Source organism: Fringilla coelebs (genome assembly GCF_963513975.1).
Source record: "Fringilla coelebs genome assembly, chromosome: 1".
Lineage (NCBI taxonomy): Eukaryota > Metazoa > Chordata > Aves > Passeriformes > Fringillidae > Fringilla > Fringilla coelebs.
Genome location: NC_140028.1, coordinates 147,161,536 through 147,186,978, shown reverse-complemented (window position 1 = coordinate 147,186,978; position 25,443 = coordinate 147,161,536). Strand labels below are relative to the sequence as shown.

At 41.2% G+C, this 25,443-nt stretch overlaps 2 protein-coding genes across 2 annotated transcripts; both read left to right on the top strand.

Annotated features, from left to right (window-relative positions):
- Positions 1-1,226: 1,226 nt before the first annotated feature.
- On the top strand, positions 1,227-6,771 carry LOC311155913 (uncharacterized protein C9orf152; the record flags this gene model as incomplete). Its single annotated transcript, XM_084209396.1, has 2 exons — positions 1,227-1,458; positions 6,200-6,771. Exons 1-2 carry the CDS (start codon positions 1,230-1,232, stop codon positions 6,769-6,771), a joined length of 801 nt encoding a protein of 266 aa, XP_084065522.1. The 5' UTR covers positions 1,227-1,229.
- Positions 6,772-9,901: 3,130 nt separating this feature from the next.
- NUB1 (negative regulator of ubiquitin like proteins 1) lies at positions 9,902-23,478 on the top strand. Its single transcript, XM_084207957.1, has 15 exons — positions 9,902-10,035; positions 12,183-12,300; positions 12,387-12,548; positions 13,797-13,855; positions 14,397-14,467; positions 15,212-15,394; positions 16,894-16,982; positions 17,965-18,071; positions 18,934-19,120; positions 19,461-19,568; positions 19,729-19,881; positions 20,746-20,892; positions 21,181-21,276; positions 22,024-22,216; positions 22,835-23,478. Exons 2-15 carry the CDS (start codon positions 12,184-12,186, stop codon positions 22,996-22,998), a joined length of 1,836 nt encoding a protein of 611 aa, XP_084064083.1. The 5' UTR covers positions 9,902-10,035; position 12,183; the 3' UTR covers positions 22,999-23,478.
- The last annotated feature ends 1,965 nt before the right edge of the window (positions 23,479-25,443 follow it).

Below are 25,443 nucleotides of genomic sequence, written 5' to 3'. Positions count from 1 at the left end.
TTATTATTAGCCTGCATTTCTTAGCCAACCATTCTGACAATTCCCTGCCCTTTCCATCAACAGTTTGGCTTTCAAGGCTTGTTTCTCTACTTGGTTTATGTCACACAAAAGGTAAATTGTCGGTAGAGGATTACATTTTGGTTACAAAACTTCAGTCTTGCATTCAAAGTGGCTCTTAGGAAATACCCAACTGTTTACTTAAATTAGTTTTTAGATAGTCCTTTTAAACTCTTACCAAAAAGTTGTCACTGCATGAGAATGAGCAGATGCATAATTGTATTAAAATTACAGTTTAACTGCATATTTTTTTCACATACTACTGTCTTGGGCCCTTCATGGACCTATTTCAGGGATAAAAACTTGCAGTACACAGCCCAGGCAAAGTGTTATACTTTACCTGATATGATTAAAAGCCACACATTTTTCAAATTTTTGCCCCATTGTGAGATAATAAGGTTAAGATTAAGTTTTAAATGCATTTTTAAAGTTTGCTCGTGCATTTTAAAAGTTTTTTCAGCTCTCATTAACAAAATTATTATTTCTGTAGTTTATTTCATTTTAGAGAACAGCAGAAGTCCTGAATAATCAGAATAAGGCATTCCTATTTCCAGCCTCCCAATTCCAAGGGTTGTTGGCCCATATTTTTCTGACTCTCCACCCAGGCCTGAATACTTTTAACATATTATTTGAAAGGCAACAATAAGCACAAAAGTATGAGAGCTTGATAAATCCTCCCCTCCCACCCCACTGCCCCAAGAAGCATCAGCAAGAATGTAACTGAAAGTTAAGGAAGTGAGAGTGGGGGAGAAAGACACAAAATACACAGGAAAAAAGAAAAATATTTCCCAGGTGGAACTCCTGGCCTGGGGATGCCTCCACAACAGCATGCATTTAAGAATTAGCTTTGCTACATAAACCATTATTACCCAGCCTTTTCTGTGTTTGGCTGTGTTCAACAAGGGTTTGTACTTCACTGTTTTTTTTGGCAAAGGTTCATATGCTCACAACCTTAAGTAAACATTGAATCCAGCTATGCAGTCCTGATCCTGAACTCTTGTCTGCAGCAGCTCCGGGCACACGGCATGAAAAGGACCTGAGTGACATCCACAGCTCCAGTGCAGACCAGGCAGCTCCTGACACAAGGCACCGTGCTTGGAAGAAAGTCACTCCTTCATTTAGGAAGATTTCAGATGCTTCACACTTGATTTGCTTTTTTTTCTGCCAGCACAATGAAGGAAATGTCCTGCTTCTGCTTGGCTTTTTCTTCCTTGTTGGAACAGATGGTGAAGGCTTACAAATACGTGACTGGTATTTTTTCAGTGACTCATAACTCAGAGCCACAGGTTTCAGATGGTGATAAGAAGCTCACCAGGATGGATGTAAGCATACTTGAAGAGCAGTATGACCATATAAAACAGAAGCAAAAACTGCAACCACACATTATTGTATATAAAACAGGTACGCTTCTATTTGTAGAAAAAAAAATGTATATGTAATGTAAAGATTATTTCTTGAAATCTTTAATAACACCTAGTTTGTTCTTTTTGTGTTCAGCTTCAAGAGATGTAGAAGTAAATTCCTTTTCTGTCATTTTGGGGTTTTATTTGTTTTGCTGAAAGGTGCTTTTATATTTATATCAATAAGCTTCATGTCAGTGAAATATTATTATGTATTTGAAACAGATGAACATATTTGAGGTAAGGTTTTACAGGTTATATATCAGTAAAATAAAGTTCTAAACATAAATAGTAACCTTACAGTAACCATGTTCTTCATGTCTATGATAAGTGTATTTGTGCAATGTATTCTGTAATATTTCCGCTGTCTTGAATATTTCCATCAGAACCAGCAATTCTGGGTCATCTTTCTCTTTTTCCCTTCTTTATCTGTGTAAAGAAAGACTACAGGAAGCAATGGCAAATATCAAGTAACAAGCACAAGTTGGGGTTTTGTTAAAATATGACTTTAATTAAAAGTCATAGTGGGTAACTAAGATACAAGCTTTGAACAAAAGGTCCTGTTTTGAAAGTACATATTGCTTTTTCAGTGCATATTGCTTGGAAGGTGCATAAATAGAAAAACAAGTAAGAATATGTGTCACTCATCTACCTGCCATGTCAAACAGATTTTATATAAGAAACTTGCAATATTTTAAAGTTTTTAGTTTGACTACTGTTGATAATACTACCCTGATACATTAGCTTTCCAAGTTAAAGTGATATTGAGACTACTAAGACAATTAATGAAGCTGTCTTCTGAATTTAATTTTAATATAAACCCCATGCTTCATTCACCTCTCATATTAGTATTTAGCTCAACAAGTGTAGGACTTAGATTATTTCATTCTTTACATTTTCCTCTACATTTTTCAACAGTTCTAGCATTTGGCTGTGTAAGACTTCATGATCAAAACAATCAGAAAAAAACCACATAATTATGAACTATATAACAGATTTGCTTCTTCAATATCCAAATTTGCTTCTTCTTCCATCCAAATGTTTTGAAATTCTCATGTTAAAAGAATTAAAATCTCTGTGAGGAAGAAAAATACATATATATACAAGCTTATTTTATCAGGTATCAAAAAGCAACTAACTTGAAGACAAAACAGCCCATCTAATCAGTTATAGCAAAAATATGTTAGTTAAAGAAGGGAAGCAGGCTTTATTCAGATTAATTAAAATGAATTTTTAGGTATAATGAATGTAATTAGAGCATATTTTTTGCAAGGCCATTTGATTATTAAAATATGGAAGAAAGTAAAACTGCACAGTTTCTGGGGAGTTTAAAATGTAGTAGGGCTAAAAATCCCCATACAAATATTTTCATACACATGCACGTTCCCCAAAACATTTACAAAGCCACATAACCTGCTGCACTTAACTTCTATCTTCAAACAACCTGTATGGAAAGAATTCACGTCACTGTTAGAAGCAGTCAGAATTGGGCATTTTTTGTTATACTGAGTTCTCAAGGTCCTAAAAGTTTATCTTACACATTCCTGTGGAAGTTGGGTAAAACCTATTACATGGTTGAGCACTTTGCACCTGTTACATGCATCAGTTTTCAGGAAAATGTGGAGCAGAAATGAACATTGCCATATCAGGACTGCCCTACACCATCCTGAAATTCCAGATAGTTCCAAAACGCAGTCCATGTATGGATCAGTGATTTGTACTGATAGGAAATTGCTTCCCTACCTAGAGCGTAAAATTATGGCTGTGCTGGGAAAGGGGTGACAACAACAGCACCACCACAAACCCCACACACACACACAAACCTCTAAGGCCAGACACACAAACCCTCATGGAAGGAGATCACCTTCAGTCTCTTGTGGTCTTAAAAGTCCCTGCCAAAGGTCTTTGTTCTTACCAGTAAAACCCTGCTTTGCTCCTGCCTGGCAGAGCTGCTGTCCTTCCATGGAACCACAGGGATTTTGAGCACTGTGGGTTTGCTGCACCACAGTTGGAATGAAAATTCCAAGTTTTCTGGAGGACTTTAAGCTTTGTATGTCACTTCCTGTCTGCAGAAGTCATGAAATTGTGGACCTTTAAACGGAACTTAGGACCCTCTAACTTCTCTATTTTTTTGGACAGAGGGGTTAGTAACCAAGAAGTCACCTGAAAACAACTTGGTTCTATTTCTTCCCCAATACACACAGCCACATTCATGCTTCTGCTCACTCCTGATTATTTGAGAACAAAGACCATGAAAAGATTTGAAAGGCACCAGTTAGGGGATAATACAGCAGTGCATTCATTATTTATTGGCTGAGAAGCTGAAAAACAGTATTTACTTTAGGAATTAAGTGGGAGTATTCAGCACATGCAGTCACAACAGAACAAATACTGGGGCTCTGACTGCAGAAATCTCTTCCAAGTATTTCCCAAGCTAACTTGAGATAAGATTAACTTTTGCCACTCCGGAACCTTAAAAGAATCTATTAATGATGACAGCATATGGCCAGATGGTAAACAACTGTGCAACAAGGCTATAATATACAATTTACATGGAGGAAAAAAAGACAGAAAAACAGAAAGAAAGATCTGTATAATTGCAGCTTTCTTGAGAAGTTTGGACAGTGCTGGAGGTGTGTTAATTCAACACCCAGTGGTTCAGGACTATCGCATTTCTATCCAAGGTCATTGCTCAATTTTGTGTGCTGCACCTGTAGCCAAGCAAGGAATCAAATCAACCTTGAACTCAAAGCCAGTGCACACTATTAAAATTGGACTAGATTTGTCACTCTGAACTTTCTGATCAGCTCAAGATAGATCATAATTATTCTGATGACCAGTTCATAAAGTTCTAGATGTTCTGATGTTGCCTTTCAATGTCAGTCCAGCCAAGAGCAAAGCTAATATCACAAAATCATGCAAAGGTGCTTCACCTCAGTCTCTCAGTTCCATCCTCTCTTGGTTTTTCTCTCACATACAGAGAACAAGCCTTGGTTTTCACAGCTTGGTGCTACACTGTGCTGTTCCACAGAACACACAGGGCTCTGATTTGCACATGGACCTTTTTGTAGCCAGCCAAGCTCAGCTTCATTTCTTGGATAAAAAACAGGCATTCAGCTTTATTTACTGGATGAGGTCCAGTCATAACTTTGATTCTCACTGTTGCATGGCAGAGAACTGTGCATTATGTCTCTGAGTGGTGTCACCTTAAGAAATTCTGTTGACACACCTCACTCTACAGAGGGATGCACAAGCACACCTGTATCTCAAAGCTCTGCACGTGCCTCAGTCTCCTTTCTCCCAGTAACGTGGCATTAGAGCCAGTGTGGTCTGACACAGTTCTCCCTCCCAGCCATGCTGCAAAACAGCTCTTATCAGATCAACCCTTCATGGCCAAGGAGCAGAAAAAATTCTGTGATATTATGCTGGGGTTGTTGTTCTGGCAGTGGGAGAGAAAGGCAGCAGCGAAAGCCCTTGCTTAGCAAAATCCCTGTTGTACAGGTTCATTTACTGCCAATAAATCAGCTGGGTCTGACATCTCCTAATACTTATTTGTAAAGATCACACAAAAGGCAGCTGTAAAGCAGACGTTGTGCTGTTGGATTTTTGTGGAGGCAGTATCCTACTCAAAGTAGTTTCATTTCAAATTCAGGGTTACAATACTTTTTAAAAAGTGGTTCAGAGACACTCAAAATATAATCAGCACTCTTCTATGTCTACTTTTTCCCTTTAATGCATTTCAGAACTTATACTGCAACAGACAATCACTATAAGTCAACCCTGTGAATAACGACAGCATTCTGTACAACCCCTACTTTAAACTGTATTTATACCATCTGAAGTACATTGAAGTAGTGTCAGTGAATTATCTTTAGTGTAATAGATCAGTTTCTGTTCATTTTCAAGACATAGAAAACCTGTCATGTCCAGCAATTTGATGACTGCTACATGTAATTAAAGTAGCATAAGCATTTCTGTCACTAATATCTTAAACATTTTTAACAGTAACTTTCATAGTGCTTTAGAAATTAAGATATAGGGGTAGATGAATAAAAAAAAGGAGACCAGAATCTCTCCAGCTTTTACAGCTGTTACTCTATACCATTCACAGGGGAAGCAGATTCCTCTAAGTTATCATTCAGGCAACACTAGTGTGATAAGCTATTTACACAATTTATACCAACTGGAATAGTAAAATTGCAGTAAAATATTAAAATACAAGCCGATAGTGTTAATGATCCCTCATTAAGAAAAAGAAGACATTCCCAACATGTTTCATCTGGAAATAGTCTCAATATTATTAAGCTGTGAATACAAACTTCAAACAGTATCAAACAGAACATTTTTGTCTTTCAAATTACAGCACTTGCCAACACACTGAGCAAGTCCCTACTCACCTTAAGAAGTTTCGCTTACAAGCAATTAATTACTGAAAGTCAATTCTCAATCTGTGCTGTTAATGAGTCTTAGAGTACCAGTTAGATCAATATTGTCTTGAAAAATTCCCATTTTCATTTGCCTAAAACTAGGATACCATTTATGCCCTCAGAACTGCAAAAGCAAGCGTGAAGTAGTTCTACTCCTTAACCTGGCATCAAAAGAACTTGCACTACTCTCAGCCACTGAGAGAAAGAGCACAGTTTAAACTCATGTTAAAGCTTTTCAGATGAGTTAATGCTGCTGAAATCGTACCCTTGATTTTTGCCACCATAGTAACGTGCACAAATGCATTTCTCCTGCAGGTGGACATGAATCTGCTCTGCCAGAATCAATGATCAACCCTGTTCTAATTAACAAGAAAGTTAAAAGATCAAAGTCATGTAGAGGAGACGTCCCTGTCAGAAAGGTCCCACTGGAGACAACCAACGGTGGCGACTCAGAAGAGGATTTGCTATGGCGCGTCCACCTGGGAAGGCACCGTCTGGGGCAGGCCCTGGGACAAGGAGATTCCTGGGATCTCTCCCACTGCAACAGCACTCCATGGAGTTTTGACAACCAGAGACTGATTTCAAAGGGAAATGGCATACTGCAGACCAAGGAACCAGCAGGAACAAGTGAACTGTCTGAGCTCAGGCAGCTGGGAAGCTCCAGCGTGTTGAACAGTCTCAGCAAAGAGAACGGCTGCAACATTTCAAGCTCCTGCCAAAAGCCTCCTCTGGAATCACCCACTGCAGCACTTTGGGCACATCAGCAGATTTCTGCTACAAAATGCGGACCAGCCTGCAACAAACTGAACTTTTACCCTTTCCCAAACAGGAAAGGGCCCAGAATTTCTGAAGCTGCAAGGAGGCTTGGGTTGTATGTCTCACAGTGAGGACATTCAGTAATACCTAAAACTTAGACAAAAACTTGAGTAAAAGTTAAAATAGCAAAATACAGTTACACAGATCAACCTGCTGAGGGTTTACTACTATTATTAGCCACGGAAGATTGTGACCATATAATCTTTAATACCTTTATAATTTTCAACATATGATTTCATCATTCACTTTCATGATACTCAAAATAATTTCTGATGTATTTTTAAAATCAATTAATAAAACCTCTGCTCATTTCTATTGTTGTAATGAGACTTAGCAAATACAATTCCTCTCTGATACATAAATTTTACCATAATATATTTTTGGTTCCCATCTATCATCAGTGCTTCATTAGAAAACTAATGAGGTCTCCCCTTCTGCAAGATCTTTAGAGGGAGGAGACCCTTTCTTGCAGGTACTCTTCAATGACACAAACAGGATCTTTGTATCACCCACTTCTGGCTGTAAGTGTTCAGACATGCATCTTTTTCAAATGCAGTCTTCACAAAAATTGGAGATGGGAAATGTCTCCCTATTTCATAATGGGTAGCCATGGGACATCATAGTAACTGGGTTTTTTTCTTCAGAGTAGTTAAAGTATTTAAAGAAAGATTAGGAAGAGAAAAAAAATAAGATAAAGCATAGATATACCTACTAAATATAACAGGGAAAAATACTAGATAACAATTAGTCCACATGAAACAAGAAATTAACTGGAAGGAAATACTTCAAAAACTTCATTGTCCTGTGAATTATTTAGTTATCTTAATTAAACATGGACCTTGAAAACCTTGGTTTTAAAGTCAGTGCAGGTTTATGCATGGACTAAGTAACTAACTCCTTTGTAAACTCTTTCATACAAACACTTTGTCCTTTCCTCAGGCTTCTCTAGGATATTACTGTGCTTTGTACTGACTGGAACTAATTTAGAAAAGGCATTTTGCCTTTGGAGAATCTTTCAATTTAATTTCCAAGGGCATTATGAAAGAGCATTTTCAGTAAGTTTTCACTTGTTAGTGTGGTAGTTTCAGTTATGAGAAAAGTTGCTATACTAACATTTCAAGAGACTGGAATATTACACACACACAATTGTCTAATGAGAAAATTACAGTTTTTTTCCTAAAGCAGCTGTAGTGAAAATGAAAGAGAAAAATAAGAAAAGAGCCTAAAACTTCAAATACTAAAAGTCCCACTTCTGAAGGGCACCTGATCTGCAAATCCTTTCCTGTTAACTTCTTCATGTTTGGCCATCATGGGCAGGAGCATTCACCACTGCTACCACAGATGTAGTCAAGTTTGAAGCACTGAACTCAAGACTATCATAAAGCAAATTTTCTCTGAGTTTATCAGTAGGCCAGCCTGACTGATTTATGCACATGGGGGAACATGGAATCCTGAAATTCTAGTTCAGTGTCTTGTTCACAAGCCCATGATCCCTCTGAGGTTCCCATTTCCAAAGCTGGAAACACTGCTGCCTTCAAAAAATACCAAAAAAAAAAGCCCCAACCCGCACATCTCTGCCTCACACACACAGAGGTGGCAGATGAGGGGTGGCTGCAGAACACTCACATCCAACCCAGACCCAGCCTTCCCTGGAGGGACAGTCCCTCAGGCAGCCTTGGGGACCCCCATCATATCCCAGGGATGAGCCACCACATGCTCTGGAGCCAGGAGGTCCTGCTGTTGTCACATTAACCAGTGTGGAACAAGCCAATAATTACTTGAGAGAGACATTATTTATTTTAGAGCTGTACAAGTCTGGGTGCTGGTGGTCTTCCATAAATCAAGCACACCCAACTATAAAAACCTTTTACTATTTACTTTTTTACTATTACTATTTTTTTTTACTATTTATACATTTTAGCAAACAAAGCCATTATTATTGATCTGCAACAAGTTGGATAGTTTTTTTCTTAATTAGTATTCTATCTTGTATCTTGTACTGGTTAATGATTCTCTCACTTATGCTAATAAGCACTTTCTCATCTTTTGAGTCTGTGGGTTTCCTGGGTCAGTTGTTGTGATGTTTCCCTGCTAGAATCACCTTTTACCCAGCTGGAGCTGGGTAAAAGGTGATTCTGGTTTTATTTGTTTCTTCCTTATCTTGGAAGTTCCGCCAAATGTCCTTGTGGCTTGTAAATTCTGCATTCTTTGTGTCCACTATCAGTAGTAGTTCCTTCTTCCCCAGCTCTGTTAACCTTCCCCAAGGTCTGAGATCATTGAAACATGTCAAGCCCTAAACCTTAACATGGCAATTCTACCAATAATTTATTTATTTTTCTAACATCTGGAAGTCACTTAGAACTTGCAATGTCACTTAGAACTTGTTAGTTGCTATTTCATGGGTTATGTCTCACAGAATGGGCCAGGTTGGAAGGGGCCACAGCGGTCCCCTGGTCCAACCTCCCTGCTCCAGCAGGGCCATCCTAGAGCAGGTGGGACACGACTGTGTCCAGATGGTTCTGGAATGTTGCCAGCGAGGGAAACTCCTCCACCTCTCTGGGCAAACTGCTCAGTCACTGCTCACGGGAGGAGTTTCTCCTCATGTTCTGGTGGAATTTCCTGTGCACCAGTTTCTGCCCGCTGGCTCTTGTCCTGTTGCTGGGTGCCACCAAGGAGAGCCTGGTCCATGCTGCTGGCGCCTCTCTTACACATCGATGGGCTAAATCTCCTCAGGGACAGCGTGACAGGGCAGGGCTGTCCTTGAGCTGTGCCAGAGGAGCTTTGGTTGGATATTTGCAGGAATTTCCTCATGGAAAGGAAGATTAGACACTGCAATGGCAGCCCAGGGAGGCGGTGAAGTCCCAGCCCCTGGAGATTTTAAGGAAAGACGAGACATGACTCTCAGCGCTAGGGTCTGCCTGACAGGGTGGCGCTCCGCCATGTGGCAGACTCGATGACCTCAGAGCTCTCTTCCAGCCTAACTGACGCTGTGATTCCGTGATTCCTTTCTTTTTCACTATGCTTAGAAGCAGGCAGCGACCAACCACCACATAACACCCGCCCCACGGGAATTCCGCCACACGGCGCGCCCGGCAGCGGGCACGCCCCAGCGCCTCCGAGTGAGGGCAGGGCGGCCATGGCGGGCGGGGCGCGGCTTCACCTACGTCACGCCCGTCTCCCTGGGCCTTCCGGGCTGCCGTAGGAGCCGCTGCCGATCCTCTCCCTCAGGGACCGCGGCCCTCGCCTCCCTCCCTGCCGGGAAGCAGCTCCGGGAGCAGCTGCGTCGGCCCCCGAGCTTCCCCCGGCGGCGGCTGTGCCGAGCCCGCGGGGCGCAGGTGGGTGCCCGGGGCCGGGGCCGTGCTGGCGGCGCCGCGGTGACAGCGGGGGACTGGCGGTAGCGGCGCTGCCCCGGCACGGGAGGCGCTGGAAGTGCTCCTGGGGAGGGATGAGGATGCCCGGGCCCGCAGGGATGGGGCTGCCGTCCCTGAGGGTCTGCTCATGACGCTGTTTCGGTGCTTCCCCTCGGTCAGCCGCGGAGAAGTGGGTCAGAGCTGTGCTTGCCTCCTTTTTAGGGAAAACTGGTGTGTCCTGCTTTATTATCCACCCATTCTGACAACCCCCTGTTCCTTCCGTCAGCAATTTGCCTTTTGAACCTGGTCACGCATCTTACTTCTCCACTTGTTTTATTTCACGTAAAACTGGCCTAAGAGGATGACATTTTATTTATAAAAGTTGAGTCTTGCATTCAGAGCGTTTCTGGGGAAATACCCCCGTTGTTGACTCCAGTGAGTTTTGAGAAAGTCCCTTTAAACTCATACCGAAAGTGAAATTGCCTCAGGGGCTCTTGTGGCGTTCCATAGCTGATGGAAGAGTAAGTCACAAATGTTTTTGCTATGGATTCTAAAGCAATTTAGTGATGGTGTGATGGAATTTATTATAAGTGTTAGAAATGTTACATATAAAATCATAGGTTTCATGTGTGTGAAAGCAAAAGTTTTATTTTTGAAATAGAGTGTTAGTAGGAATAAGTTTAATTGGAGACTGCAGTGATGCTTTCTGTTTTGATAGATTAATTAGAAATCATGAACTTATCGAGCTACAGTATTGATAACCAGATGAATGACCAGTTTATAAATGTCACCTGTATTTACAATTCTTAGTTTTAAGCCTAGATTGCAATTTTAAATTTTATCTGAGTGACCCAAAACCATGAGTAACTTTTTTTGCAAATGTTAAACAGAATTGTGGCTATAAATGGGCCTTCAGCATGACTTAAAAGTGGAGAAATAATGGTTACAAGCTGTTAATAAGAATTCCCTGGTGTGTTTTGGGAAAGGGGAAAAGCTGCATTAATAGCTACAGTGCAATGTTTTGAAAATTGAGTGGTTTTGTCACTTTTAGCTTTGTAAATGCCATTGTTTGCCTTGGCTCTAAAATAATAGCAGCAGCATCCCAGCAGGAAAAAGAATGTGTGTTTGTCTCTGCTGGTTTTGACAGACACTGTGCAAACTGCAGCAATCCAGCTGGAAGGGTTGTTAAACCATCCATTTGCCCAGTTCATCCCTCTCACTCCTGTTTTGGGGAAACTGTTGTCAGTGCAGCTTGCAGAGAATTCTTTGTAGCTCAATAAAACTGGCCTTGAGGTAAGGCTGACTGGTAAACTTACCACATATTGAATATTTGCCTACTTTTTTTCCCCCCTCAAATAGTGTTTTCCTGAGTCAGGAGCAGTTTTTGAAACTGGGGGAACTCTTCCCTTTTCTCCTGAGAGCTGTGTGCCAATAAACGAGTGAAAGATGGAAACCACTCTGCAAGAAAAATGAAACTGATTAAGTGAATTTCATGGCCACCTTAGTGCATGTTTGCCAACATTTTAAATGTTTTTCTGTCCAATTTAAATGACATTTTCCATATGATTCCCAGTGTCCAAGAGCCACAACTCTCCCATGCTTTTTCATGCACCTGGAGTATGGTTTTTTTTTTCTGTTGAGATCTCTGCACCCAGCTTTCTGTGCTTTCCCTGCTTTTTGGGGTGTTTGGTTTTTTTTTTCCAGGGTTATGTTGATTAACTCAGAGTTTCCTGCTTTGTCTGAGCTGAATCAGAATTGGTGGATCCAGAGCAGGGCAGAACAACTGAATTGTCAATTTTGATGTATTGACTGCAATCCCAGTTCACATGAGGGGATAGGAAGAGGTTTAATTTATCTTGAAATGGCAGAGGCCTTGTAAGTTATCCCTACTCTGATCCAAATTTCACCCTCTTTTCAATTATTTTTTCCCCCATTTTTTCTCACAGTTTGGCCTCAGTTTCCCCTCCCCACCAAAATGCATGGAATTAATTTAATACTCATCATTTATTGCAGAATTCCAGAATGTCACTTAGACTTCTTGAAAAGCAGAATATCTTACTAGAGGAAAGCTGTATTAAAGGATTGTTTATTTTTCTCTCTTTTCCCTTCCAACTGTGCTTTTAATTTAAAAGAATGGCACAAAAGAAGTATTTGATAGCAAAACTGACAAGCTGCTTAAGAGAGGACAAAATTCAGCTATGGAAACCACCATATACAAATGAAAGAAAAGAAGCTGGTGAAGAGATGAAGGTAAATATTTTTTCTGAGTTGATGTCATACATCTTCCATGTCATACTGCTGGTGCATTTTCCCAGTTTTTCTTATCATTTTTTCAGGAACTTGTACAAAAATATTCATCCAAGCTGAATATCAATAAGAATGATACAGAGAATATGCTGGAAGAAATACGGTGTAAAGCAATTGAGCGTGGGACAGGAAATGAGAATTTTAAAGTGACTGGGATTGCAAGACTTGATATATATCTGCCTCGTAGAAAAGTGAGTAACACTGCAGAAAAGTCTGCATAAATAGCTTTGCTTTGAGGTTTGAGTAGGTTTATTTGAGGGTTTTTTCACTACAGCTTTTTCAGGTGTTTCGTATGAGTGATCCGTGTCAGAAAAAAATGGAGAGGGGGAAATTACGTATTTTAGTTTCCCAGGTGTATGGGAATATCATGGCAAAGAAATATAATATTGAAGAGATTAGTAGTTTTTCCCTTTAGGATTTAATGGCAAATAACCTTTCAATTAAGAAAAGTAAATTAGATTTAAGTGTCTATTTCAATTTGATTCCTTCTGATGTAACTGCTTGTATTAGCAATAAAGAGCAGATGTATTTTTTTAGCTCTAGAATACCTGAAGTTGATTCAGCATATTGATGTCACTTGAACTTGGAAATGGGAAGCAGGATTTTCTGTTGTGATGTCACTCACCTCTTCCCTTCATAGATTCATAGTATTACAGAGTCACAGAATCATTAAGGTTGGAAAAGACCTCCAAGATCATCGAGTCCAATCCCTGCCAACCACCACCTTGTCAACTGAACCATGGCACTCAGTGCCTCTTCCAGATGTTTCTTGAACACTTACAGGGATGGAGATTCCACCACCTCCCTGGGCAGCCCATTCCAAAGCTCAGCCCTCTAGAGCAGGCTCCTAAAGTCTTCTCCAACAGAGAACTGAATTAAGTTTTGCCCTTTTGGAGTCAGCTTCTATTTTCATGCATAAAATACTCCTGTAGTGAAAAATAATTACCTGGGCTACAGGGTAGAGAGTTTTAAGTGATTGCCATGCAGTTAAAACAACCAAATAGTTTCATAATTCTGCTTTATAATGCTGCTGGGCAAATAGGGGAATGAATTAATTTAAAATTCCAGTTTATCTAATCTGGGACCAGAGACACTAATAGGAATTAATCATAATTTAGCCAGTCACAGGTGAGTGGCATAATTGCAAAGCACAGTTAAGATTGGAGGTGCATAAATAGATTAATTTAAATTGTTTGGTTCTGAATTTAGATTTATTTAATTCTGAATATCCTGCTGTTATAATGCTTATTTTTAGCGCTATAGCAAGTACAGAACTGGAAATTATTACTATGTATGTCCAGCCATAACCTTCTAAATATGATTGTTATTTGGAAAAGAAATGTTATTGCAGAACAGTTAATCAAGAAAATGTCCAAAGTATCTTGATATCATGCTTTTCTTTCCCTCTTTCTTTTCTCCACCCAATATAATTACTGCAGAGCAGGAAAATCCCACTGGAGACCAGTCTGTTCATCACAGGCAAAGAGCTCAGATCCCAGTAAGTGCAATCACCCTTTGTGCACCTCTCATGAGACACCACCCTGTAATAGAGCACTTTTTAAAAATGCAAACAGACCCACTTTTTGTTTGAGTTAAGCTTTTTCTTAGCATGTATTCTCTGAACAGGATGTCCAGTGTCCCTGTAGGGCAGTTCTTCATGGGAACAGCTGTGGTTAAACAGATGGAAAACAGGAAGAAGATAGTTCTCTGTAAATCCCCAGCAAGTACCAGTGTTCCAAGTCTGTAACCAGGCAGATCCTCTGAACAGTGAACATAACTTTCTCTTTCTTTTCTGTTTTTAAGCCTAAAAAAATCAGATTCTATTCTGTCTGTTTTACTTTTTCCCTTTTTGTATCCCAGGTTTTCTTTATATAGCACATAAAGCTCTCTGATGATGTTATTTTACTTCTAGCAGCCTTTTGCAGCAGAAATTTTAAGCCATTTATAAGCACTAGTTTATAGGTTTTATTGCTATTGAAACAACAATATTGTATTATCTTAAAAATTCATGTTCATAGATGAAATTATTCATTTGACAGGATAGCACAGGAATATGCATTGCAAGAAAATGCTGTCAAAATAATCATAAATAAGAAGCAGCTTGATCTGGGTATGTATCTCTAGTTAAAGATACTTTTATGATAATTTTCTTGTTTTCTGCTTCTCAGAAGAAAATTTGCCTTGCAACTCTTAATAATTTCAGAAATTAAAAAGAAACAGCTGTTATATTTGTTGGTTTCTGCTTTATGGGAAATGTATTAAATTATTATAATCCAAATTCTTAAATAGAATTAGATCAATTAAAGGAATACTGTAATGAATGTAGAAAATCCCCCTTTCTAGTGTTGAAACACTAAAAATGCACATTTAAGAGAAACTCTAAGTTTCTTCAAAAAGCCTTATTGTATAAGAGCATTTTCAAAGACTTTTTGTAATGTTTTGCCCATGCTCAACCTGTCAGACATGTGGGAAGTGATGATAGAGCTTTTTCTTTGCTGATGGCCCTGGAATATATCAGAATTAGAACCACAGAACTGACAGAAGGACCTTGGATTCAGTTCCCAGTTTCTCTGTCCTGTACTCTGGTAGTGTATGATCCTGAACATGTTCTTATTGCAGTTTTTGCCTGAAGATCAATAAACTGAAATAGAAATAATGGTATTTTTTTGAATGTTTGAAAAAAAACAAGGAAACAAATATACCAGTCACTTCAAAAGCACTTTTAAGATGCAAGACTTGAGTCTAAATTTTGTTAAATGTGTCAGAAATTTTTAGGGGCTTTGACTGAGTTCTCAAGTCTTGCAATTGCAGTAGTTCAGGAGTTGAATTGTATTAATCCCACTCTGTTTTGCAGGTAAAACTCTTGAAGACCAGGGTGTCACACACAATGCCAAAGTGATGGTGCTTCAGCTGGAACAGAGTGATGAGGAAACCAAAAGGAAAGTTCAGGAGGAAGAGCTTCAGTGTAAGAAAGAAAAAGAAATAAATGACAAGATGCAGAGAACTAAGAAGGGTTTGGAAATTCTAGCAGAGAGAGGTAAGTGGGCTTGTTGGATTGGGGGGGGGGGAGGTGGGTGTTCATCAGTTCTTGTGCACCCAAAATTACATTCTCACAGGCCTTTCAACATGGAAGAGTGCCTATACCATGGCTGAATTTCAGTTCGCACTTTTCTAGGTTTCTACCTACCTGAAAACTGGATTTTAAGTTGGCTAAAACTTTTTCCCACCATTTTTACACAACTAGAATGCTACAAAAAACTTTGGCACTTTTGAGAAGGATATAATATGAATCAATTGTTTAATTAGCACTTGGCAATTAAGGGACTGATGACTTGTGAGAAGCTTTAGATTTATTGTAGACAAAAGCACAGTGCATAATGTGTTTTAAGTCATTAAACACTTTTTTTTTTTGTAGTTTAGCTATGGCTGTGTGTAACCATGGTTTCACTGTGCAGAGCAGCTCATTTGTCACTGTCATCTGCAACACGGCTGTGGTGTTCTCATTCCCTTGGGATGTTGATTCCTGGCAACTGTGGATTAAGTTAAAGGGATCTAGTTAATTTAACAGTAATAATTCTTCCAAATGAGGTTGTGTTTTTGAGCTGCAGTGCTTGGTGGTGAGTTAAAATCACTTCTCTATTCCATTGTTTCACAAATCCACAAGCAAGGAGCTGTGAAGCTGAGCAGGTCACGAATTCCTGCCAAATGCAGAAACACGCGAACAAAGCTTCAAAGCTGGTGACTTCTGGTTTCTTACCACAATATCAGATTTTGAACACATGACACAAGTATTTGCTTTTTTTGGGTGGTTTAGACCCCAAATTTTGAATCCTGGTTTGGGCCTCTTTTTGTTTTTTCCACTGTCAGTTACAGCCAATGCTGTAGTAAAGAGTAAAGAGCAGAGTCTGTAATGGGCTCCCAGGCTGGAGGTTCTGTGAGAAGTGCAGTGAGGGTTTCCTTTTGTTTCACGTGAGAGAAACCACAGGGCAGAAGCTTTTAATCTCAACAAACTCCTCCTTAACTGTCTTTTGTCTAAAAGAAAATAATCTTTTCATTGTAAATCAAATGGAAGTGAAAATAAAATTGGTAGTTTGATAACAAGCATTAAAGATATGGGGAAGGAAAATACTGAGCTGTATTTTTTTCCAGCTCTATCAGTTGTGCTCAGTTGTATTTTTTAAATATTCTAGCTTTAGTTGATAAATTATTTTGAATGCTATGTTGTGTAAAACGTAGGTGTTTTGTCTTCTGCAAAAAAATACTTCTTTATAATTCATGAAACTTTTGATATTGTGTCTAAATTTCTGCATGCACAAGACCTTTTCCACAGTGACCTTTCTAGAAGTTCCTCATGTTTACCCGCCCAGAGCCACTGTTGGTATGTCCAGAAAAACAGACATGCAGCCTTTATATGTAATTCTGGGGTTTTTTGTTGTTTGCTGTTTTGTTTAACAAAATTACTAAAATATCCTTATGGCAGCAGAGTTGCTCTGTTGAAGGTGGTGTTTAAATTTTAAATTCTTTTATGTCTTTCAGAGGGGTACTTGGATCCAGACTCTGTCCCATACCTAGATATAGCTAATCAAACTGGAAGGTCAATTCAGATTCCTCCTCAAGCTAAAAAAGTAGGTGAAAGCATCTTACAATGCCACTAAGATTGCTCTTTAAAGCTGTGAAACATTTAAAATATGACATTGGAATACAGCCAGATTTTCTGGGGATGTAACCCTGGGCCCACTAGATATTTGTTTAATGCAAATAATTTTGAAATACAATTGAAGTAGAACTCTATGGTGGGGAATATTTCAGTCATCTGGAGACAACCTCTGATTCATGATCTCATTGCAGGTCTAATATGGCACTGACCCCTGTGTGGTCCATATCTTACTTTGGGGTTTAAGAGAAGCTTTAATTTTGTTGATCTTTGTGCTATTATAAATTTTAGGTGTCCTAGAAAGGCATGAAAATAATTTGTTTCTTAGGCCTTATTTCCATTTGTAAACTTGATGAGTCTGCATGCTGTTCTGATGAAGTGCTGAATGTAATAATTCACCTGAAGATTTAAAGCATCCAGTGTTCAAGTGAATGAGATTTCATCAGTATTGATCAAGGATCAGAGGAAATATTGCAGGTTGTTTCTATCCAGAATTATTATTACATTTTCATTTATTATACTGTAGGAGTGTTTTCCTGACACATTCAAAATTTAGTTTTCAGTTCTGAGGCTTTTCAGGAGGTGAATTCTTAGGTTTTGCAAGATAATTGTGATAGCAAAGCAAAACGAGTTTGGTGCTGTTAGGAAGTGCAGCACCCAGAAAAATGCTGAGCTTTGTATCACATTGAAAATCTCTCTGGGGTTGCATACTTAAAGTGAGCTTGGTGCAGCATTTCCTGTGCCAGTAACATCTGTTGCTTTTAACAGGACAATATCTGATGTTATCAGATGGGAGAAAAGTGTGAAGCAGTGTGAGATAGCACTGGTCTTACAGAACTGATACAGTGGTGTTTTTCTAGGAAGAACAAGGACTCTGATGGATTACTTGGATATTTCCTTTTAGCTTTTTGATTTGGGGAGGTGCAGTCAAAAGTCTCAATCTGTTTTTCTAGGCACTTGTGCTGGCTATGGGTTACCATGAGAAGGGCAGAGCATTAATGAAGAAGAAAGAATATGAAATAGCACTGCCATATTTGTTGGATGCTGATAAACACTTCTGGTAAGAACATTTTGAGTCCTTGTGTCTGTCTTTACTGTCAGCCCATAAAGGAACAGCACAGCCTCTACCTCTGCATATAAATCAGGGCCAGTTTTGCCTGGGGTTGTTCCACACCCCCTCTTGCAGATGGGAAGCAGCAGATAAAGCTCTGACTTGCAGTGACAGGTGGCTTCGTGTAGAACAGCTGAAACAGATACTGCCACTGGGCAAGTTAAACTTTCATAACAACATAAACAGAAACTGTCAATATTCATGTACCAGGTTATAAATTGCATTAGCTTGAGAGACAGTTACGGATATTCATTTGCAGTTGCTCGTGTGAAGTAATAATTTCTTGTAAAAGGTGGAGCAGATAGCTGAGGTCAGTAAACTCCACCAGGGCTTCTGCAAGTAAATTCATTTCCTATCAGCTGTCAGAGTCCTAAATTGTTCTTTTGAGAACCCAAAAGTAATACTGTCCCTGTCTGTTTCTCATCTTATGTGGGTGTGCAGGGAGACTGGCACAGTTCTCAGCATGTTCATGTGCACTGAGGCAGTTTCTCAGTCCTCCCAAAGATTACACAGGGTTTAATTCCATTGTGCTTTTAGAGATGCCATATTAAACAGTCGCCCAGCTCATTTTGTTACTGTAATGCTTTAAGATGTAGCCTTGGCATCAGTCCTGTGTGTTAGTGAGTGGAATGGGGGATTAGTGTTTGATTCCTCTTTCCCTGGCATCAGTTTCCTGCCTCAGATATGAAGAGTGTGCTTTCTCCAACATGAGTGTGCACACTTATAATGTTGTTTTATGAATGTTAAAAAGTGGTGGAGGGGAAATAAACAACCCTCTCCCTGAAAAAAAAAAAATTGTTTTATTTTCCAGTGAGTGTAGTACAGAGCTGCTGAACACAGTTGATAATTATGCAGTGCTGCAGCTGGATATAGTGTGGTGCTACTTCCGTCTGGAGCAGCTGGACTGCCTGGATGATGCAGAGAAAAAGCTGTCCACAGCACAGAGATGCTTCCAGAGGTGCTATGGAGAGAACCATGAGAGGCTTATTGACATCAAAGTATGCTGGGTTTGACTTAATTAGGGTGGGATTTTTTTCCTACATGTATTCAGTTACTGTTCAAGTATTGCAAGACTGGCTTTTAGAAGCTTAAAGTTTTCCTGTGTATCATCAACCTGTTTCCTGGTTGATGATACACAGGGGAAACACTGGGCCTGGCAAAAAGGTCCTGGCAAACCTGTGTTTACATGCACAGACATCATGAGGTGTGGTGCTTTATCTGCACACTGAGTGTCACAAAGCCCAGACTGTGTCTTCTCTAAATGTGTAGAGTGTTCTGTTGATAATGAGCTGGTGTTCTACCACATGGTCCCCTCTCCTTCTTTAAACAATTCCTTAGGGAAACTATGGTCGGGAGAAGGTTTTATTTCTACGGCTTTACCTCCTTCAAGGGATTGGGCACTACCACAGTGGCAGAGAAAAGGAGGCTGCGGAGTACATTCAGAAGGTAAGACACCTTTAGGTAAAACTCTGGAGTCCTTCACTCCAGCCCCTTAGTTTGGGTTCCATCTGGAACCTGTTCTTTGCTTTCTCAGAGAAACAGGGAAGCATTTTTTGTTTGTATTTTAACAGTGTAAGTGGTGTCATTTTGTTCTTCCCATATCCAGGCATCCTCTTTGTACGGAGAGCTGTCCATAGATCCTGATAAAGTGGATCGCCTGTCGCTCCTGGGCTTCTCGGAGCAGGAAGCTCGCCTTGCCCTGCGAGCATGCCACGGGAATGTGGAGCATGCTGCCAATCTAATCACCAACAGGAGAGAGGTAAGGGCAGTGAAAGCATTAAACCACAGATACCTGAGTTGGGGTGTCCATGAGATGTGTGTTGTGTGGCCAGGGCAGTGTGGTGCTGAGTTAAGGACTTGGGTTATCCTGCTCTGGCACTGTTGGTATAGCTGACAGTTGGACGTGTTGGCACAAGTTTGAAACCAAAACTTAATGCACTAACAGGGGAAGCTCTGTCTGAAAACAGATGGGACAAGAGTGCCAAAGGCCTGTGGTTGTACTACAGAGGCACATGGGAAGGCTTTGCATCAGTGTTTGCTACTCAGCAGTGATATGGGAATAAACCACCAGGACCAAGCTGTCACTCCCAGGCTTGGCTGCCCCCTATTGTGGGTTTGTACTTGGAAGATGCAGGAGGGAAAATATGTTTTTGTGCTAGAGTGAGTGAAGATAGTGCTGTCCAGATCTGAATTGATGTTTGGTAAGCTGGGGAGGCACTTCTAGACTTCAGACAGTGAAGTGTGGACAGAAAAGCCAACTGGCTGAGGGAAGACTGAACAGAACTCCCTGGCTCCCTGCCCGGTTCTGACTGTCTGTCCTTGGCAAGTCTTGTCTGTGGGCCCATCTGCCAAATGGGTTTGTCACTTACCACACAGGGCCTGGAATAGCTGTGATGGCACCAGATCCGATCTGCAGAGCGGAAGTGTGGCGACAGGGCTGGCTCATGGAAATGCAGCTTTATTTAGGAACGAGTGTCTGGCAGCACAGTCTGTATTTACAAAAAAAAAAAAGCACGTTTTCCTCAAGAGATTCAAACTTGAAGCAAAAAAACCCTTAATGCACAGGCTATGCGTTAAAGCATTCTCATGCACAGTGAGGTTTGCAGTGTCTGTGCTCTTGCAGGAAAAGGCGCAGATCAGGAGGGAGGAGAGAGCTAAAAGGCGGCGGCGACTGGAGGACATCAATACCCTGAAAAGTATGGGCTACTCAGAGAGAGCTGCTCAGATAGCTCTTCAAAAGACACGAGGAAACCTAGACCAAGCCTTTAAGGTAAGGGATTTTTCAGTAGAAATAGTGTCGTACAAAATAAATTTGGTTGGTTTTTTTAAAATTTTTATTGTTTAGCAGATTCTTATTTTCTGTTGTCTACATTTTTTAGTTCATAGCTACCTTTTCTGAGCTGTAATGAGTGAACTTGCACTTCCTGATGCAAAAAATCAGATGTCACTTAAGTCGGCTGAGGTTTTCTTATATCAACCATTGGGCTGCATACACAACTGTGCTGAGGACTGTTGTAGCTCTGTTGCTCTATTCTGATCTCTCTCGGTTTTCTTGCAGTTTATTCTTGACAATCCTGAGTTACTCTTGGAAGATGATGATGATGATTCTGTGGCCATGGACCAGTTTCAGGTTTCCCAAGAAAGTATTGAGCAAGTAAGCAGACCAGTTGCTTTCTTGTGAGTTGGATGTCTTGTTTCTGAGTTGTGCTTGCAAAGACAGCAGATTTTCCTGAAGTAAATCTGTACAAGTATTCTTGGACCCATGTCACTCAGGCTGTCACACTCCAAGGTCTGGCATGCACTCACTCTTCATGCTGAAGTCACTGGGGCTAACATGTAATTTGTGTGTACTTCCTGCCCATTGCACCAACCTGCCATATGTGGGTGTAGAGGGAAAGTGTGTGCCCTGTAATGCTCTATCCCAAAAAAGACAGCAAATGAGAAATTTATTCAAGTCTCTAAACTCTGCAGTGCACAAGGGAAAGAGCTGGAATGTGTATTTCTCATGACAGGCTGTCTGACAAGCTTGTCTGTAGTTAGAGTGGCTGTGTAATTGATGTCAGGCAAGAAAACTGTATTGCCTAGGAAAAACACATGCACCCCCCGATACGCTGGAGTGCTTTGAAGTTTCCTTTTGAAAACAGAAAAAAGAATTGGTCTGGTACTAGACAAGAGCCTCTTGATCCTGCTCAACATCCCCATGCCTTTAATAGGTCACTGCCCTGTTGTTAACTGTTCCAGTAAACCAGAGTCAGTGTCCTGGAATTCCTGGCATGCAGTACTTTTCTCTGTGTGAGAGGATGACTGTCAGCTGCAGAGTCAGATTCCTGTCAGGCCCTGGTGTCAGATGAGCTTGGATTTCCCCAGATTTTCTGTACTATTCCTTTTTCCCCCCCTGCAGCTGACGTACATGGGTTTCAGCCGTGAGTCGGCTGAGCAAGCTTTAAAGGTCTTTAAAGGGAACATCCACGTGGCTTCCCAAACCCTTGCTCATTATGGGGGAGTTCTTCCCCCTTCACTGCTGCTGTCCTCAGAAGGGTCCAGTCCATCAGAGGAATCCACTTCTTCCAAGGACCTGCTCACAGAGTCTGCAGGTGAGAGTGTTACATCCAGCAGGGTGGGAAGGGAAGGGAAGGCTGTTCTGGCTTTTGTAGGAAATAGTTAAGCAATTTCTGCTGAAATCGTGGCACAGGGCTGCAGTAATGCCTCAGGCTGTTTTTATTGGGAACACAGTTACAGGAAGACAGCTGTTGTTCCCTGCAGTGACAGCCACAAAGGAACCAGAGGAGACAGGTACCAGCTGCAGGCAGGTGCAGCCCAGAAGAAAAGGTGACACTCAGGGTGTCCTGGACAGGGCTAAGGAGTTTATTCCAGACCTGTGCTCTGCAGGTGGCTGACCTGCCTCCATACTCCTCCATCATGTCCCTTACAGGATAGAACCATAAGAACTTTCCACTTAAAAGAAGAACCTTCCATGTATTTTTTCTCTCGTTATTTGTCAGAGCTGTAGTGATCCCCGCTGTATAATTAAAGGCTTTCCTACACCACATTTAAATAAAAAGGAAAAATGGCCATCGTGCCCTGTCCTTTGCAGAGTAATTGTAAGAGGGGGTTGTGCAGGAAGGGGCTGGCAGAACAGCCACGCTGGTGAAACAGGGAGAGCACCAGCTTCCCTCATTGGTGAATTCACTGCTGCTGCTTTTTATTGGAAGGTTCCTCTAGTTCACCAACAGATGAAGACATGGAGACTGATGCAGTCAATGAAATCCTAGAGGATATTCCTGAACATGAAGAGGATTATTTGGATTTAACACTCGAGGAAGAGGAGCAGATAATTCATGAATACTTATCCTATATACAAGTACCGCAGCACTAAATCCCATTAAATCTACTTCAGTTATATGTATTTACCTTGTCAAATTGAGTTTGGATTATAAATGCACCTTCAGCTTATCTCTTACTAAGGGCCTTGAATTCCATCAGACTATAGTTGGAATACTTAATTCCTGCTTATTTGTAACTCTGCTTAAAGCCTACATTTGTGATACGTTGTAATTTATTGTCATAGAAAAATAGAAACATTTATTTTCAGAAGAAAATTTAATAGAACTAAACTATATTTTTATTGTGAAATAAGTTAACTCAGTAAAGAAGCATTTCTATACCATTTTAAAATACCAGCTTTAAAAGAGTTTGTAAACGAGAAACCTTAGCTTATGAGGCTGTAGAGGTGTATCAGCTTTCCAAGTTTTCTTCTGAAAGATTTCTAAGAGACATTAATGTATCTGTTCTACTTGTCCCTTCCTACAGGTGTTACACAGGCAATAAAGGTAACTCTGTGCTGCTTCTGCCTTCAGTGAAAGACCTCTGTGCTTTGTTAAAAAAGTGGGAACTACCTGGCAGGGCCTGTCCTGGGACTAGGGGAGTGTTCTACTGGAATTTCCTTTTATAACTAAATAGCCACTTTTCCCAAGCAGCTCTGTTAAACCTCTGCAGGTGTGTGGCTTAAGGTTGATGGATTTCGGGGGGATTACAGGATATTCTGCAGTCAGCTGTTGAACAGTTTGATGCCGTCTCAGCAATTGTGTCCAGCTCCAGTGTTCTGAAGAAGCATTTGGGGGTTTCTGTAGTTTTATAACATCGCTTTTCCTGCCGTGTAAGCACTCCTCTGCGCCAGGAACAGACATTCCTCTGCCTGGCAGCTTTGCCTGGACGTGGTTTATTCGTTTTCCATGGCTCCACGCTCTCGGTAGATGGAGCCCAGGCGCCGTCTGGAGCCGGTGGGAGCAGGGAAGCGGCCGCGCTCTCTACTTCCAGCCAGAACACCACCCCTCCGTGTGGTGACAGTGTCTCCTCAGCCGGCACTTGCCGGCCGGGAAATGAGGGCGTGAACTGCTGTGCGCTGCAGGGAGCAGGGCCTTGGCCTGCGGAATGACTGCTCAGCTCCAGCGCGGGGAAGGAACGGGCTGCAGCACAGGCTCGGGTTCTATACGGATCCCCTCAGCCAAACACAGCAAAAACCAGGCAGTGATTACACTGTTAAAGAATTATTTGTATTTCATTCTTCTCTATCAAGGCAAGTGCTGTAAAAATTGAATGGCTTTGTATCTCTACCCTGAGAGCTGAAGGATTTCCAAAGCCAGCAGTATGAGCTGCTGAGGGAAAACCAGCCCCAGCACCCGTTATATCCTGTTTTCTTTACAGGCCAGCACTGAAGAACCCTGGACAAAATGCAGAGTGAAAACAGAATAGAGAAAAGAATTTAGAATTGAAAACATGCAAGTCATGGATGTAGTTTTAACAAGGAGGTGGAAACACAAATTTACTCCTCCCTTCTGAAACCTCCTGGCATTGGCCAACCCCTGGGCATGCACTGGAGGCAGCATTGAGCTGCACATGCAGCAGTTCTCCTCTTTGAAGTGGCTTGCACAACAAACTGGCAGCGACAACTTCAGAAGGGAAGGTTTGTCCTTGGGGAATTTAAAATTAGCATCATAACATGCAGTGCTTGTCAGAGCAGCCATTCATCAATGATGTAACTCTGCCAGAGCAGTTGTAAGTGATCAGCAGAGCAGGAGGCAGTGGCTGAAAGCTGTAAGTTAATTTTGACCATGCATTTGGAGGCACTGTGATATGTTTAGCAACAGGCAGAAGTGGTAATGACTCATTAATTTCACTTTTTGAGATCTCTACTGACTGCATGTGCAGCTGCTGTGTGGCCAGATAGGCTCTTGTGTCTCACATACTGTGTGTGAAGTTTAAAACACAAAACACAGCCCAGGTGCTCTGAGGAACTCCAACCCAGCTCCTAAAGGCCTCCTACTTAGTGTTGTCCTCAGAAGCAAAACACAAAGAGCTGCATGGCAAGCCAGCAGCAGCTTGTAGACATGTGCCACTGAGCCACAATGACCAGCCTGAGAGGTTTACATTGGAATTAAGTCTGCAAGATGCAGATGGCCTCCCAAATTAGTCTCTTGGTAGGCATTTCACAAAATTGAAATGCTGTTTCCTACTAGATGTGGAAACCTGCCAGGTAAGAACTACCAAAGCTGCTTAGCAGGAGAGGAGAGCGGGGTCTATGATGGGTCTGACCCACTGACACAGTGTTAAGGTGTCAGAACAGGAGGCTTTGGTGCCACCAGGGCAGTGCTGAGTCAGGGCTTGTAGCTCTTTGTCATCCCTGCTTTCCCTTAAGGCTGTGCTTTTGTGTCTGGTCCCCCTTTCCCTGATAGGGGAACTGAGCTTTGGCACTTTGGTGCCTGGTGGGAAGCAGGACAGCTTCACACACACCCAGCTCCAACCCCAGCATTGAGGGAAAGGC